Consider the following 16,441-nt stretch of genomic DNA (forward strand, 5'->3'; position numbering starts at 1 on the left):
AGGGCTGGGCGCTCGGGGCGGCGGGGAGGGGCCGGGCGTGGCCGGGCGCTCGGGGCGGCGGGGAGGGGCCGGGCGTGGCCGGGCGCTCGGGGCGGCGGGGAGGGGCCGGGCGTGGCCGGGCGCTCGGGGCGGCGGGGAGGGGCTGGGCGTGGCCGGGCGCTCGGGGCGGCGGGGAGGGGCCGGGCGTGGCCGGGCGCTCGGGGCGGCGGGGAGGGGCCGGGTGTGGCTGGGCGCTCGGGGCGGCGGGGAGGGGCCGGGTGTGGCCGGGCGCTCGGGACGGCGGGGAGGGGCCGGGCGTGGCCGGGCGCTCGGGGCGGCGGGGAGGGGCCGGGCGTGGCCGGGCGCTCGGGGCGGCGGGGAGGGGCCGGGTGTGGCTGGGCGCTCGGGGCGGCGGGGAGGGGCCGGGTGTGGCCGGGCGCTCGGGACGGCGGGGAGGGGCCGGGCGTGGCCGGGCGCTCGGGGCGGCGGGGAGGGGCCGGGCGTGGCCGGGCGCTCAGGGCGGCGGGGAGGGGCCGGGCGTGGCCGGGCGCTCGGGGTGGCGGGGAGGGGCCGGGCGTGGCCGGGCGCTTGCGGCTGCTGATTGTGCCCCTGTCACGCTCCCCCCCCGGCCCTCACTGCCTGGGCCCCGCCCCCTCCCCGCCGGCCCAGCCCCGCTGCCACTCCAGGCGCTCGATGCGCAGCGCCAGCCGGAGGGCGCTGGACTCCAGCTCGGCCAGCAGGCGGGCGAACTTGGTCTGCAGGGCGTCCAGGGCCTGCTCCAGCGCCGCCGTCCGCCGCCGCGCCGCCGCCTCGCGCTCCAGCTCCGCCTCCTCGGCGTGCAGGTCCAGCTTGTCCATGCGCTGCAGGATCTCCCGGCCCTTGGCCTCCAGCACGGCCTGGGCGGCCGGGAACTCGGCCAGCACTTCCCGCAGGTCCTCCTTGGACAGGCAGAACAGGTCCGAGTAGCCGATGCTCTTGATGTTGGCCGTGCGCCGGTTCCCGGACTTGTTCCCTGGGGAGAACCCACATGCTGGGACCGGCCCACGCGCCCCACTGCCATCTCCACACGCCCCACAGCCGGCCCCATGCCTCAGCCTACACACCCCACGGCCAGCCCCATGCCCCAGCCCATGTGCCCCACTGCCGTCTCCACTCGCCCCACAGCCGGCCCCATGCCTCAACCTACACGTCCCACAGCCGGCCCCACGCCCCAGCCCATGTGCCCCACGGCTAGCCCCATGCCCCAGCCCACATGCCCGAGGGCCCAGCTCCACGACCCAGCCCAGATGCCCCATGGACCAGCCCCACACATGCCACGGCCAGACCCACAGGTGGCCCCATGTGCCCCAAATCTTGGCCTCTGTGATGCAGTGGGGGGCTGTCTGCTCTGTGACCCGGGGCCCCCTGCGCTGGGATGGGAGATTCAGTGACTCTCCCAAATGTGGATTAACCCAGACACCAGGCTCAGCCGCCCAGGGAGGGGGGAGACCAGCACCTGGCTGGGAGGCCGGGCGGGGGGGGGGGGGCAGGGGCTGGCCGGGAAGCATGGAGAGAACGGGTTAAGCTGGGGTCTAGGGGCGACGGACCCCAACCCTAGGGCCTGAGGCGCCCTGGCCCTGTGGCCACGTCCCGGCTGTGCTGGGCTGTGCTGGGCACTCCATAGCCCTGCTCTGCTCTGCTGGCTGCTCCGGGGACCCCGACGCGCCCTCACAGCCCCACACACCCTACAGGAGCAGCTCCACCTCAGAGCCCCCCAGGGCCCAACCCCAGGGAGCCCCCCCAAATAGCCCAGTGGAGGCAGGGGGCCGGGAGACGGGGGGGCCCTGAAGCCTGGAGGGCCAAGGAGTCGGGAGGCCGAGAGTCCAGCCGGCCCTGCCCGCGGCCGGGCGCTACCTTTGATGTTGATGATGCTGATCTCGCCGTGAGGCTGGGGACCGGGGCCCAGCGAGGCCGGGGGGGCCAGTGAGGCCGGGGGGGCAGCGAGGCCAGGGGGCCAGCGAGGCCGGAGGGGCCAGCGAGGCCGGAAGGATGGGGGCCATGGGGCAGGGAGGCCAGGGGGCCGGGGGGCAGAGAGGCCAGGGGGCCGTGGGGCAGGGAGGCCGGGGGGCCAGCAAGGCCGGGGGGCTGGGGGCCGGGGGGCCAGCGAGGCCGGGAGGATGGGGGCCGTGGGGCAGGGAGGCCAGGGGGCCGTGGGGCAGGGAGGCCAGGGGGCAGGGAGGCCAGGGGGTCAGCGAGGCCGGGGGGCTACCTTTGATGTTGATGATGCTGATCTCACCGAAGTAGAGGCCCTCGCCCAGCACGGCGTACTGCGTACGCCCGTCGTCGCCCACCACGGCCAGCCGCCCCTCGCGGATGAAGTACATCTCGCGCCCGATGTCGCCCTTGCGGCACACGTACTCGTCCGGGCTGTAGACCTGGGGCCGCAGCTTGAGCACCAGCTCCTCCAGCAGGCTCTGCTCGCAGGTCTGGAAGAGCTGCACCTTGCGCAGGGTGGCCAGGTGCACGCTCACGGCCACCTCGGCCCGCAGGCGCTCGGGCAGGTGCTGCAGCACCCGCAGCTCGTCCGTCACCTTCTTGTTGAGGTGCAGGTGCTGGTGCCAGCGCAGGACGCGGCGCTCCAGGCGCCCGGCCACGCGGTGCAGCCGCAGGTAGCCCTTCACCCGGTCGCCGTCGGGGTAGAAGGCGGCCTCGGCCGCGCTCATGGTGGAGATGACGGAGCTCATGCTGCCCATGATGGAGGCGAAGCCCATGACGGCCATGAGGAAGTCGGCCACCATGAAGAGGAACTCCTCCTGGCGCTGGGGGTCGGGCGTGTTGCCCACGGTGGTGAGGATGAGGGTGGAGAAGTAGAAGCTGTAGAGGTACTGGCGCAGCGGGTGCCCGAAGCCGGGCTCGCTGTGGTTGGGGTAGACCCAGGTGTCGGAGCCGTAGCCCAGGGCGCCCGAGAGCGCGAAGTAGGCGCAGGCGTTCCAGTGGATGGCCACGAAGACGTAGAGCATGAGCTTGGCGATGCGGAAGGCGTAGGGGTGGGCCGTGCGCGTCTCCTGCCGGTCGAAGGCCTCGAAGAGGCGCGGGGTGCGCAGCAGCCGGTTGGCCCGCACGGCCGGCACGCCCAGCCCCAGCCGCAGGTACAGCAGGTCGGTGGGCAGCACGGAGGCCACGTCCCACAGCAGGGGCGCGGAGCGCAGGTAGTGCCGCCAGATCCGGGCCCGGTCCTGCACCAGGATCCCCTGCTCCAGGAAGCCTGCGGGCAGAGGGGCCCAAGGCAGCGGGTGGAGCTGGGGAGAGACTGCCAGGCCCTGCTGTTTCTGGGGCACAGCCTGGCATCCCAGGGCACTGCGGGGGCGCGTCTCTGCGGGCGCTGGCACGGGGGGGGGGGGTGTGTCTCGGTGGACGCTGGCAACGGGGGGGCGCGTGTCCCGGTGGGTGCTGGCAACGGGGGGGGGGGGCGTGTGTCTCGGTGGACGCTGGCAACGGGGGGGGGGGGCGTGTCCCGGTGGACGCTGGCAACGGGGGGGGGGGGGCGTGTGTCTCGGTGGGCGCTGGCAACGGGGGGGGGGGCGTGTGTCTCGGTGGACGCTGGCAACGGGGGGGGCGGGGCGTGTGTCTCGGTGGGCGCTGGCAACGGGGGGGACGTGTGTCTCGGTGGACGCTGGCAACGGGGGGGGGGCGTGTGTCTCGGTGGACGCTGGCAACGGGGGGGGGGGCGTGTGTCTCGGTGGACGCTGGCAACGGGGGGGGGGGGGCGTGTCCCGGTGGACGCTGGCAACGGGGGGGGCGCGTGTCCCGGTGGGCGCTGGCACGGGGGAGGGGGCGCGTGTCTCGGTGGACGCTGGCACGGGGGAGCGTGTGTCCCGGTGGGCGCTGGCACGGGGGAGCGTGTGTCCCGGTGGGCGCTGGCAACGGGGGGGGCGCGTGTGTCTCAGTGGGCGCTGGCACGGGGGGGCGCGTGTCTCGGTGGACGCTGGCAACGGGGGGGGGCGCGTGTCCCGGTGGGCGCTGGCAACGGGGGGGGCGCGTGTCCCGGTGGGCGCTGGCACGGGGGGGGGCGCGTGTCCCGGTGGGCGCTGGCACGGGGGGAGGGCGCGTGTCTCGGTGGGCGCTGGCACGGGGGGGGGGGCGCGTGTCTCGGTGGGCGCTGGCAACGGGGGGGCCGCGTGTCCCGGTGGGCGCTGGCACGGGGGGGGGGCGCGTGTCCCGGTGGACGCTGGCACGGTGGGGGGCGCGTGTCCCGGTGGGCGCTGGCACGGGGGGGGGCGCGTGTCCCGGTGGGCGCTGGCACGGGGGGGGGGCGCGTGTCCCGGTGGGCGCTGGCACGGGGGGGGGGCGCGTGTCTCTGCGGGCGCTGGCACGGTGGGGGGCGCGTGTCCCGGTGGGCGCTGGCACGGGGGGGGGCGCGTGTCTCGGTGGGCGCTGGCACGGGGGGGGCGCGTGTCCCGGTGGGCGCTGGCACGGGGGGGGCGCGTGTCCCGGTGGGCGCTGGCACGGGGGGGGGCGCGTGTCCCGGTGGGCGCTGGCACGGGGGGGGGGCGCGTGTCCCGGTGGGCGCTGGCACGGGGGGGGGCGCGTGTCCCGGTGGGCGCTGGCACGGGGGGGGGCGCGTGTCCCGGTGGGCGCTGGCACGGGGGGGGGCGCGTGTCCCGGTGGGCGCTGGCAACGGGGGGGGCGCGTGTGTCTCAGTGGGCGCTGGCACGGGGGGGCGCGTGTCTCGGTGGAGGCTGGCACGGGGGGGGGCGCGTGTCTCGGTGGGCGCTGGCACGGGGGGGGGGCGCGTGTCCCGGTGGGCGCTGGCACGGGGGGGGGCGCGTGTCCCGGTGGGCGCTGGCAACGGGGGGGGGCGCGTGTCTCGGTGGGCGCTGGCACGGGGGGGGCCAGCGGGGGGCGCGGGGGCACCAGGGGCTGGGCAGGGGACGCGGGGGGCCGGGCGGGGGGCGTGGGACACGGGGGGCCGGGTGGAGGACGTGGGGGGCTGCGGGGGGCCGGGCGGGGGGCGCAAGGACGTGGGGGGCCGCGGGGTCGCAGGGGGCCGGGCGGAGGACGGGGGGGGCCGGGCGGAGGACGGGGGTATGTGGGGGGCCGGGCGGGGGGCGCAGGGATGTGGGGGGCCGGGCGGGGGGCGTGGGACACGGGGGGCCGGGTGGAGGACGTGGGGGGCTGCGGGGGGCCGGGCGGGGGGCGCAAGGACGTGGGGGGCCGCGGGGACGCAGGGGGCCGGGCGGAGGACGGGGGGGGCCGGGCGGAGGACGGGGGAATGTGGGGGGCCGGGCGGGGGGCGCAGGGATGTGGGGGGCCGGGCGGGGGCCGCAGGGACGCGGGGGGCCGGGCGGAGGACGGGGGGGGGCCGGGCGGAGGACGGGGGAATGTGGGGGGCCGGGCGGGGGGCGCAGGGATGTGGGGGGCCGGGCGGGGGCCGCAGGGACGCGGGGGGCCGGGCGGAGGACGGGGGGGGCCGGGCGGAGGACGGGGGAATGTGGGGGGCCGGGCGGGGGGCGCAGGGATGTGGGGGGCCGGGCGGGGGACACTCACCCGTGTGCAGGCGCACGCCGATGTCCAGCAGGTAGAGCAGGTCGCTCAGGTAATCCAGGCTGAGCCACACGCCCAGGTGCTGCTGCTGCACGTCCGGGAAGCAGGACCTGTGTGACGTGGGGGGGCCGTTTGTACGTCTCTGCGATATGGGGGGCTGTTTGCCATGTGGGGGGGCTGTCACTGCGCCGTGGGGGGGCTGTCACTGCGCCGTGGGGGGGCTGTCTGTACGTCTCTGCGATATGGGGGGCTGTCTGTGACTGGGGGGGCTGTCTCTGCCATGTGGGGGGCTGTCTGTACGTCTCTGCGATATGGGGGGCTGTCTGTGACGTGGGGGGGCTGTCTGTATGTCTCTGCGATATGGGGGGCTGTCTGTGACTGGGGAGGCTGTCTCTGCCATGTGGGGGGCTGTCTGTACGTCTCTGCGATATGGGGGGCTGTCTGTGACGTGGGGGGGCTGTCTCTGCCATGTGGGGGGCTGTCTGTACGTCTCTGCGATATGGGGGGCTGTCTGTGATGTGGGGGGGCTGTCTCTGCCATGTGGGGGGCTGTCTGTACGTCTCTGCGATATGGGGGGCTGTCTGTGACGTGGGGGGGCTGTCTGTATGTCTCTGCGATATGGGGGGCTGTCTGTGATGTGGGGGGGCTGTCTCTGCCATGTGGGGGGCTGTCTGTACGTCTCTGCGATATGGGGGGCTGTCTGTGACGTGGGGGGGCTGTCTGTATGTCTCTGCGATATGGGGGCTGTCTGTGACTGGGGGGGCTGTCTCTGCCATGTGGGGGGCTGTCTGTACGTCTCTGCGATATGGGGGGCTGTCTGTGACGTGGGGGGGCTGTCTCTGCCATGTGGGGGGCTGTCTGTACGTCTCTGCGATATGGGGGGGCTGTCTGTGACTGGGGGGCTGTCACTGTGCCGTGGGGAGGCTGTCTCTGCCATGTGGGGGGCTGTCTGTACGTCTCTGCGATATGGGGGGGCTGTCTGTGACGTGGGGGGGCTGTCTCTGCCATGTGGGGGGCTGTCTGTACGTCTCTGCGATATGGGGGGCTGTCTGTGATGTGGGGGGGCTGTCTCTGCCATGTGGGGGGCTGTCTGTACGTCTCTGCGATATGGGGGGCTGTCTGTGTCGTGGGGGTGCTGTCTCTGCCATGTGGGGGGATGTCTGTGACTGGGGGGGCTGTCTCTGCCATGTGGGGGGCTGTCTGTACATCTCTGCGATATGGGGGGCTGTCTGTGACTGGGGGGGCTGTCTCTGCCATGTGGGGGGCTGTCTGTACGTCTCTGCGATATGGGGGGCTGTCTGTGACTGGGGGGGCTGTCTCTGCCATGTGGGGGGCTGTCTGTGACTGGGGGGGCTGTCTCTGCGATATGGGGGGCTGTCTGTGCTGTGGGGGGGCTGTCTGTACGTCTCTGCGATATGGGGGGCTGTCTGTGACTGGGGGGGCTGTCTCTGCCATGTGGGGGGCTGTGTGTACGTCTCTGCGATATGGGGGGCTGTCTGTGACTGGGGGGGCTGTCTCTGCCATGTGGGGGGCTGTCTGTACGTCTCTGCGATATGGGGGGCTGTCTGTGACTGGGGGGGCTGTCTCTGCCATGTGGGGGGCTGTCTGTACGTCTCTGCGATATGGGGGGCTGTCTGTGACGTGGGGGGCTGTCTCTGCCATGTGGGGGGCTGTCTGTACGTCTCTGCGATATGGGGGGGCTGTCTGTGATGTGGGGGGGCTGTCTCTGCCATGTGGGGGGCTGTCTATGTCTCTGCGATATGGGGGGCTGTCTGTGACGTGGGGGGCTGTCTGTATGTCTCTGCGATATGGGGGGCTGTCTGTGACTGGGGGGCTGTCTCTGCCATGTGGGGGGGCTGTCTGTACGTCTCTGCGATATGGGGGCTGTCTGTGACTGGGGGGGCTGTCTCTGCCATGTGGGGGGCTGTCTGTACGTCTCTGCGATATGGGGGGGCTGTCTGTGATGTGGGGGGGCTGTCTCTGCCATGTGGGGGGGCTGTCTGTACGTCTCTGCGATATGGGGGGCTGTCTGTGACTGGGGGGGCTGTCTCTGCCATGTGGGGGGCTGTCTGTACGTCTCTGCGATATGGGGGGCTGTCTCTGCCATGTGGGGGGCCGTCTGTACGTCTCTGCGATATGGGGGGCTGTCTGTGACTGGGGGGGCTGTCTCTGCCATGTGGGGGGCTGTCTGTGACTGGGGGGGCTGTCTCTGCGATATGGGGGGCTGTCTGTGCCGTGGGGGGGCTGTCTGTATGTCTCTGCGATATGGGGGGGCTGTCTGTGACATGGGGGGCTGTCTCTGCCATGTGGGGGGCCGTCTGTACGTCTCTGCGATATGGGGGGCTGTCTGTGACTGGGGGGGCTGTCTCTGCCATGTGGGGGGCTGTCTGTGACTGGGGGGGCTGTCTCTGCGATATGGGGGGCTGTCTGTGCCGTGGGGGGGCTGTCTGTATGTCTCTGCGATATGGGGGGCTGTCTGTGACATGGGGGGCTGTCTCTGCCATGTGGGGGGCTGTCTGTGACTGGGGGGGCTGTCTCTGCGATATGGGGGGCTGTCTGTGACATGGGGGGCTGTCTCTGCCATGTGGGGGGCTGTCTGTGACTGGGGGGGCTGTCTCTGCGATATGGGGGGCTGTCTGTGCCGTGGGGGGGCTGTCTGTACATCTCTGCGATATGGGGGGCTGTCTGTGACGTGGGGGGGCTGTCTGTGACGTGGGGGGGCTGTCTGTACGTCTCTGCGATATGGGGGGGCTGTCTGATGTGGGGGGGCTGTCTCTGCCATGTGGGGGGCTGTCTGTACGTCTCTGCGATATGGGGGGGCTGTCTGTGATGTGGGGGGGCTGTCTGTATGTCTCTGCGATATGGGGGGCTGTCTGTGACGTGGGGGGGCTGTCTCTGCCATGTGGGGGGCCGTCTGTACGTCTCTGCGATATGGGGGGGCTGTCTGTGATGTGGGGGGGCTGTCTGTATGTCTCTGCGATATGGGGGGCTGTCTGTGACGTGGGGGGGCTGTCTCTGCCATGTGGGGGGCCGTCTGTACGTCTCTGCGATATGGGGGGCTGTCTGTGACATGGGGGGGCTGTCTGTACGTCTCTGCGATATGGGGGGTTGTCTGTGACATGGGGGGGCTGTCTGTGACGTGGGGGGGCTGTCTGTATGTCTCTGCGATATGGGGGCTGTCTGTGACGTGGGGGGGCTGTCTCTGCCATGTGGGGGGCCGTCTGTACGTCTCTGCGATATGGGGGGCTGTCTGTGACATGGGGGGGCTGTCTGTGACGTGGGGGGCTGTCTGTATGTCTCTGCGATATGGGGGCCTGTCTGTGACATGGGGGGGCTGTCTGTGACGTGGGGGGGCTGTCTGTATGTCTCTGCGATATGGGGGGCTGTCTGTGACGTGGGGGGGCTGTCTCTGCCATGTGGGGGGCTGTCTGTACGTCTCTGCGATATGGGGGGGCTGTCTGTGACGTGGGGGGGCTGTCTCTGCCATGTGGGGGGCTGTCTGTACGTCTCTGCGATATGGGGGGGCTGTCTGTGACGTGGGGGGGCTGTCTCTGCCATGTGGGGGGCCGTCTGTACGTCTCTGCGATATGGGGGCTGTTTGCCATGTGGGGGGGCCCTTTGTACGTCTCCAGGACGTGGGGGGGCTGTTCACTCTTGTGGCCCTGGGTTCACTGGTTGGCAGTCACTGGGTGCTGTGGGTGACCCCTACTGGCCGGAGTCTGGGGGGCGGATCCTGGGGGCAGGACACATGGACCATGACTAGCAGCTTTCCAGCTGGCCAGGGAAGGGGTGTGAACAAAGGGGGGGGCCGCCCGGGGGAGGAGGGGCCGGGGGGGGGGCCGCCCGGGGGGAGGAGGGGCCGAGGGGGGGAGCCGCCCGGGGGAGGAGGGGCCGGGGGCCGAGGGGGGGGGCCGCCCGGGGGAGGAGGGGCCGGGGGCCGAGGGGGGGGCCGCCCGGGGGGGAGGGGCCAGGGGCCGAGGGGGGGGCTGCCCGGGGGGGAGGGGCCGGGGGCCGAAGGGGGGGCCGCCCGGGGGGGAGGGGCCAGGGGCCGAGGGGGGGGCTGCCCGGGGGAGCCGTGTTCTGGGGTTTGGCGATGGGCCCGTCTGGGCTGGGCAAACCCGAAGGGCCGGGACTAAGTGGGGTGCTGGGGGCTCGGGGCCTGGGTGCCCCCCGGGCCGTGTCTCGGAGCAGCAGTGACCCGACCCCCCCCCCGCCCGGCGGGTCCGTCTGGCTGCGCAGGGGGCGGGGTGGGGCCCCGACGTGCCGTTCAGCCCCCAGAGTCGAGGCGCTGGGGCCACCCCCCCCCCCCGCCCTCTGGGGCAGCAACGACAGCTCTGACCCACGGGCCAGCTGGGGCCCAGCGCTGCTCCTCACCCACAGCCCCCTCCCCCCGCCCCCGTCGCCAGCCCTGCACCCCTGCCCCCGCCCCCCCCTGCCCTGTGCCCCCATCCCTGCCCTGCCCCCGCCCAGTACCCCCGCTCTGTGCCCCCGCCCCCGTGCCCTGTGCCCCCATCCCCGCCCTGCCCCCGCCCGGTACCCCCGCTCTGTGCCCCCGCCCCCCTGCCCTGTGCCCCCATCCCCGCCCTGCCCCCGCCCAGTACCCCCGCTCTGTGCCCCCGCCCCCCTGCCCTGTGCCCCCATCCCCGCCCTGCCCCCGCCCAGTACCCCCGCTCTGTGCCCCCGCCCCCCTGCCCTGTGCCCCCATCCCCGCCCTGCCCCCGCCCGGTACCCCCGCTCTGTGCCCCCGCCCCCGTGCCCTGTGCCCCCAACCCCGCCCTGCCCCCACACCCCTGCCCTGTGCCCCCATCCCCGCCCTGCCCGGTACCCCGCTCTGTGCCCCCGCCCCCCTGCCCTGTGCCCCCATCCCTGCCCTGCCCCCGCCCAGTACCCCCGCTCTGTGCCCCCATCCCCGCCCTGCCCCCGCCCGGTACCCCCGCTCTGTGCCCCTGCCCCACCCACCTGCAGATGAGCAGGATCCAGTTGTACATGATGGGCAGCACCATGATGCTCAGCCACCAGTAGTGAAGATCCCCCGCGGGGTCCAGCACCCAGGTCCTCGGGCCACCACCACCGCTGGAGGGACGGAGCACGCGGCCATCAGCGCCTGCCCTGAGTGGGGGGGCGGGCCGGGGGCAGGTCCAGGGTGATCCAGAGCGGGGTGGGGAGGGGGGCAGGGAGTGTGTGGGGTAAGGGTTAGAGGGGGGCAGGGCCAGAGCAACACACAGTGAGGTGGGGGAGGGTGCAGGGCCGGGCGACCCGCAGTAGGGGAGGGGGCAGGGCCGGGCGACCCGCAGTGGGGCAGGGGAGGGTTGGGCGACCCGCAGTGGGGCAGGGGAGGGTTGGGCGACCCGCAGTGGGATGGGGGAGGGGGCAGGGCCGGGCGACCCGCAGTGGGGCAGGGGAGGGTTGGGCGACCCGCAGTGGGATGGGGGAGGGGGCAGGGCCGGGCGACCCGCAGTGGGGCAGGGGAGGGCTGGGCGACCCGCAGTGGGATGGGGAAAGGGAGGGCCAGGCGACCCGCAGTGGGTGTGGGAGGGGGCAGGGCCGGGCGACCCGCAGTGGGGCAGGGGAGGGCTGGGCGACCCGCAGTGGGATGGGAAAAGGGAGGGCCAGGCGACCCGCAGTGGATATGGGAGGGGGCAGGGCCGGGCGACCCGCAGTGGGTGTGGGAGGGGGCAGGGCCGGGCGACCCGCAGTGGATGTGGGAGGGGGCAGGGCCGGGCGACCCACAGTGGGATGGGGGAGGGGGCAGGGCCGGGCTACCCGCAGTGGGGCAGGGGAGGGCCGGGCGACCCGCAGTGGGGCAGGGGAGGGCCAGGCGACCCGCAGTGGGTGTGGGAGGGGGCAGGGCCGGGCGACCCGCAGTGGGGTGTGGGAGGGGCAGGGCCGGGTGACCCGCGGCGGGGAGAGGGAGGGGCAGGGCCGGGCTGTGACATAGTGGGGGGGAACGTGCTGGTTTCTATGGGTCTGTGGTAACCCCACTGGCTGCCGCCGGTAGCACGGCCCAGGACGGGGATGGGTCATTATGCAAAGGGGTCTCTCAACCTGTCCTACCAGCTGTGACCGCGCATGGGGGGTCCCCAATATCCTGCACCCCGAAATGGCACGAACAGACTCCACCCGCCAGTAGAATTGAGGGTGGTTTATTGCTTCTCCAGGATACAGCCCAGCACAGATGTAATCTGGTTACAGGAACTGGGGCTAAGAGGCCTCAATGCCCCCTTGAGATGGGGGAGTCCCAGCCCCCCTCCCCAGCTCCTTCTTCCCTGCTTTCCAGCCAGGAACTAGCTCACTCTCCTCCAGCCCTGCCCCCAGCCAGGACAGCATCCACCTTCCTTTGTTCCTCTCCATGGGGGGTGTCTGGCCACTGGTTTGCATAGTGACTCATCCTGTTTTGCTGGGTCGTGGTACCCACGGCAGCCAGTGGGGGTTACCCCAGAGCCAGCAGCATAGAAACCAGCCAGGTACCCCCACTACGGCACAGTTCTCCCCCCTCCGAGAGCGAACTGAGCAGGGTCACTCCGCTCGTGACCTAGGGAAGTTTGGGTCCTCTGCGTGGGAACCCGCCCCGGGGACATGGGTGCTCCCCTTGACTCAGGCCGGCCGTGGCAAGGCCCCACATGAGCTGGCTTCCCTCTGTCCACTCGCCGCCCCGCTCCAGGGCGACTGGCGCAGGCCTGTCCTCGGGGGTCACACCCACCCTTCCGCTGGCCTTGATCTCTGGCCAGGGTCTCTCGGGCCGGGGCCAGCGAGCCTTCTCTGGACAGCCAGGGCGGCTTCCACCCCCGATGCTCCATCCAGGGAGGTCTTCCCCTCCCATAACTCTCTCAGCAAGCCCAGAGGGTCTATCTGGGGTAGAGACCCCCAAGCCGCTTTCCTCCTGTCTTGGGCCTTCCCGCCCCTCTGGCAGGAGTCACAGGACCGGCAGTACCGCTGCACGGCTGTAAAGATTCCCGGCCAATAGAAGTGCTGGAGCAGCTTCAGCCGGGTGCTCCGGATCCCCCGGTGGCCCCCAACGGGGACATCGTGGGCCAAATACAGCAGCTTGAGGCGATACTTTCGGGGGACGACCAGCTGCCGCTGGACACCCCATGCCCTCGCCTTCCTGGGGGGGAGCCACTCACGGAACAGGAGCCCACGCTCCCGCAGGAATCTCTCCTGGCCACCTCTCCCCCGGGGCTGAGCTGCACGGAGGCCAGCCTGGTCCCTCAGCCTCTGCAAGGAGGGGTCTGCCTGCACCTCAGCCTGGAATTCAGCTGCTGAGGCAGGGATCGGGACCTGTCCCCCACCTCTGCCTAGGTCCGGAGTCCCAGCCTGGCTGGACCCCGTGTCCACTGGGATGGGACCCTGAGGACGCTGCCAGGAGTCCTTCCCTGGACCCACGTTGTCAGCCCCCCGCTGGCTCTGGCTCCGGGTAGTGACTAGAGCCCGCTGGGATTCATGGGGCCACTCCTCTAGGTCATTCCCCATCAGCACCTCGGTGGGCAAGTGCGGGTGCACCCCCACTTCCTTGAGGCCTTCCTTGGCCCCCCATTTCAGATGCACCCTGGCTACAGGCACCTTAAACGGGGACCCGTCTATGCCCTTCAGGGTCAGCTGCGCGTGGGGTAGTACCGCTCCGGGGCCACTATGTCGGATCGGGCCAGAGTCACCTCCGCCCCCGTGTCCCAGAAGCCCGTCACCTTCCTACCATCCACCTCCAGGGGTATGAGGCACTCGCTCCGCAGGGGCCGTCCTGCCCCCACCCGGTACACGGAGAAATCCGCCTCCTGAGAATCAGACCTCCCAGGGGAGGTGCACTGAGCATCCTTCCCCTCTCTCTGAGCTGAGGTTTGCCTGCCAGCCCCTGCCTCTGGGGCAGCCTGCCCTTCCTCCCGCCCCAGCCAGTTAACCCTGGAAAGTCCCCGGTCCTGGGACCTGGTGCACTGAGCCCTCTTGTGGCCTTTTTGCCCACAGCGCTGGCAAGTTAGGCTTTGGGCTGTCTCTGTCCAGGCCCTGGCTGGTTCTCTGGGGCGCAGACGACCTGTTCCTTGGGCTCGCCCCGTAGTTGACTCCCTCCGTCGCTCAGCCGAGATCCGGTCTCTGCGCGGTTCCCTCTCTCTCCGGGACTCCCGTTCACACCCGGACCGGCTCTCCGTGAACTCATCTGCCAGTCTCCCGGCCTCCTGGGGGTTCTCTGGTCTCCGGTCCTTGAGCCACAGCCTCAGTTTGGGTGGGCACGCTTCATAGAACTGCTCCATCATGACCAGCTTGAGCAGCTCCTCTGCGGTCTGGGCTCCGACTCCAGACACCCACTTGCGGCAGTATTGTGCCAGGCGGGAGGCCAGGTCCACATAGGTCTCCCGTGGCCCTTTCTGTACCCCCCGGAACTTCTTCCTGTACATCTCGGGGGTCAGCCCGAACTTGTGCAGCGGCCTCCTTGACTCGGTTGACCTTGGAGCGGGGGCGGCGAGTGGACAGAGGGAAGCCGATTCATGTGGGACCTCGCCACGGCCGGCCCGAGTCAAGGGGAGCACCCATGGCCCCAGGGGGGGTTCCCACGCAGAGGACCCGAACTTCCCTAGGTCACGAGCGGAGTGACCCTGCTCAGTTCGCTCTCGGAGTGGGGAGAACTGTGACGTAGTGGGGGTACCTGGCTGGTTTCTATGGGTCTGTGGTAACCCCACTGGCTGCCGCTGGTACCCACGGCCCAGAAGGACAGGGGATGGGTCACTATGCAAAGGGTCTCTCAACCTGTCTGACCAGCTACCCCCCAAGGAGAGGAACAAAGGAAGGTGGATGCTGCCCTGGCTGGGGGGCAGGCTGGAGGAGAGTGAGCTAGTTTCTGTCTGGGAGCATGGAGGAAGCAGCCTCAGCAAAGGCTGGGGGGTTTAGAAGCCGAGACCACTGCCCCATCTCAAGGGGGGCTGAGGCGTCCTAGGCCTGCCCTGGAACCTGGTGACATCTGTGCTGTATCCTGGAGAAGCAATAAACCACCTCTGTTCTACTGGCTGGGGGAGTCTGTTCGTGCCATTCTGGGGTGCAGGAGGCGGGGGACCCCAATGCGCCATCACACGGGCGACCCTCAGCGGGGTGGGGGAGGGCGGGTAAGTGTCCGGGAGCCCTTGGCAAGAGACGGCCTTGCTGGGTGGGGCAATGGGGGGATGCTGGTTGTGCCCTGGGCTGTGCGAGAGGCTGGGCACCGGGGCCATCCCCCAGTGTTCCTGGCTGCGGGGGGGGGGGAGGGGGGGCAGGCCTGGCTGCATGGGGGGGTAGAGAGGGGGCAGGGCCTGGCTGCATGGGGGGCGGGGGGAGCAGGGTCTGGCTCCAGTGGGGGGCTAGGGGGGGCAGGGCCTGGCTCCAGTGGGGGGCTAGGGGGCAGAGCCTGGCTCCAGTGGGGGGCTAGGGGGGCAGGGCCTGGCTCCAGTGGGGGGCTAGGGGGGCAGGGCCTGGCTCCAGTGGGGGGCTAGGGGGGGCAGGGCCTGGCTCCAGTGGGGGGCTAGGGGGGGCAGGGCCTGGCTCCAGTGGGGGGCTCGGGGGGCAGGGCCTGGCTCCAGTGCTGCCCCCTCAGAGCCACGCTGGGTCGCGGGGCCCAAGGACCCTCCCGGGCGCCCTGCCGGCTGCCAGCCCCTCCGGCTGTGGGGGGGGAGGCCGCGGGGGGGCTGGGCCCCAAGGCCGCGGGGGGGGCTGGGCCCCACTCACCTGGGGGCGGGTGCCCCGCTGCTCTGCGCCGTGGGGCCCAGCCGCCGGCCCATGCCTGCCCCGGTGCCCGCGCCGCGCCTGGGGAGTGCCGGCTGGTGCGCGCCGGCTGGTGCGCGCCGGCTCCTAGCAACCGCGCCGGGGCCCCGCGGGGCCCCGCACCTGAGCCCCGGCCCCGGCACTAAAGGCAGCAATCAGCGCGGGCGCCGGCGTAATGGGGCCCCGGGGGCAGCCGCTACCTCGCCCCACGGGGCCCCCCCACGGCTCTGGGGCAGGGCTGGGGCTAAGGCCAGCGCAGCGTGGGGGCCAGTGGGGTGCCCGGCGGGGGGCAGGGGTGAAGGGACTGGGGAGCAGTGGGGACTGGCGGGGGGAGGGGCAGGGGGCGAAGGGGCCGGGGGGGGCGGGGGGGGAAGGAGTCTGAAGGGGGGAGGGGCGGGGAGCGCGGGGGGGGGCGAAGGAGTCTGAAGGGGGAGGGGCGGGGGGGCGAAGGGGTCTCGAGGGGGAGGGGCGGGGGGGCGAAGGGGCCGGGGGGGCGAAGGGATCTGGAGGGGGAGGGGCGGGGGCCGAAGGGGTCTCGAGGGGGGGGGGCGGGGGGGCGAAGGGGTCTCGAGGGGGAGGGGCGGGGGGGCGAAGGGGCCGGGGGGGCGAAGGGGTCTCGAGGGGGAGGGGCGGGGGGGCGAAGGGGTCTGGCGGGGGGAGGGGCGGGGCGGTGCGGGGGGGCGAAGGGGTCTCGAGGGGGAGGGGCGGGGGGGCGAAGGGGCCGGGGGGGCGAAGGGATCTGGAGGGGGAGGGGCGGGGGGGCGAAGGGGTCTGGCGGGGGGAGGGGCGGGGGGGCGCGGGGGGGGCGAAGGGGTCTGGCGGGGGGCGGGGCCTTTGTTCACCGGCTCCGCAGTCTCAGGCCGAGCGTGCCTCAGTTTCCCTGGGCGCTGCTCGGGGGGGGGCCGGGGGGGGCGCAGAGCGGAGCCCCCCGAGGGGCCCGCGGCCCCAGCCGAAGAGGCGGCGCCGCGCGGGAAACTGAGGCAGGGTCAGGGGCGGGGCCTGCCCCGGGGCCTGCCCCCCCCCTGCGGGCTGGCCAATGAGCGGCGAGGGGGGCGGGGCCGGGCGGCGGCTGCGTCGGGAGGCGGCGGCAAGATGGCGGCGGCTCGGTGAGCGGGCGGGGCCGTGGGGCTGGCGGGCACTGGGCCGGGGGGTTGGCCGTGGGGCTGGCGGGCACTGGGCTGGCCGTGGGGCTGGCGGGCACTGGGCCGGGGGGCCTGGCCGT

General features: G+C 72.4%; 1 protein-coding gene across 4 annotated transcripts; it reads right to left on the minus strand.

Moving 5' to 3' along the window:
• Positions 1-383: 383 nt before the first annotated feature.
• Positions 384-16,184, minus strand: LOC142824834 (cyclic nucleotide-gated channel alpha-4-like). Of its 4 annotated transcripts, none has more exons than XM_075916617.1 (5): positions 15,184-15,380; positions 10,462-10,575; positions 5,506-5,612; positions 2,255-3,268; positions 384-991 (listed from the first exon to the last, which is right to left on the minus strand). In XM_075916617.1, the coding sequence occupies exons 1-5, from the start codon at positions 15,234-15,236 to the stop codon at positions 612-614; spliced, it is 1,668 nt and encodes a 555-aa protein (XP_075772732.1). In that variant the 5' UTR covers positions 15,237-15,380; the 3' UTR covers positions 384-611. The 4 variants fall into 4 exon arrangements, with proteins under 4 accessions (XP_075772732.1, XP_075772731.1, XP_075772735.1 ...); XM_075916616.1 differs by having other exon boundaries at positions 2,228-3,268; positions 15,184-15,379; XM_075916620.1 differs by lacking the exon at positions 15,184-15,380 and adding an exon at positions 16,062-16,184 and having other exon boundaries at positions 385-991; positions 2,228-3,268.
• Positions 16,185-16,441: the final 257 nt, after the last annotated feature.

Source organism: Pelodiscus sinensis, unplaced genomic scaffold (genome assembly GCF_049634645.1).
Source record: "Pelodiscus sinensis isolate JC-2024 unplaced genomic scaffold, ASM4963464v1 ctg241, whole genome shotgun sequence".
Taxonomy (NCBI): Eukaryota; Metazoa; Chordata; order Testudines; family Trionychidae; genus Pelodiscus; species Pelodiscus sinensis.

Coding starts and splice junctions, on each gene's coding strand:
- LOC142824834 (XM_075916616.1), bottom strand. CDS start 15,236: ATGGGCCGGCGGCTGGGCCCCACGGCGCAGAGCAGCGGGGCACCCGCC. Junction 10,576..15,183: donor AGCGGGGCACCCGCCCCCAG/GTGAGTGGGGCC, acceptor CCGTCCCTCCAG/CGGTGGTGGTGGCCCGAGGA. Junction 992..2,227: donor CAGCATCATCAACATCAAAG/GTAGCCCCCCGG, acceptor GGTTCTCCCCAG/GGAACAAGTCCGGGAACCGG.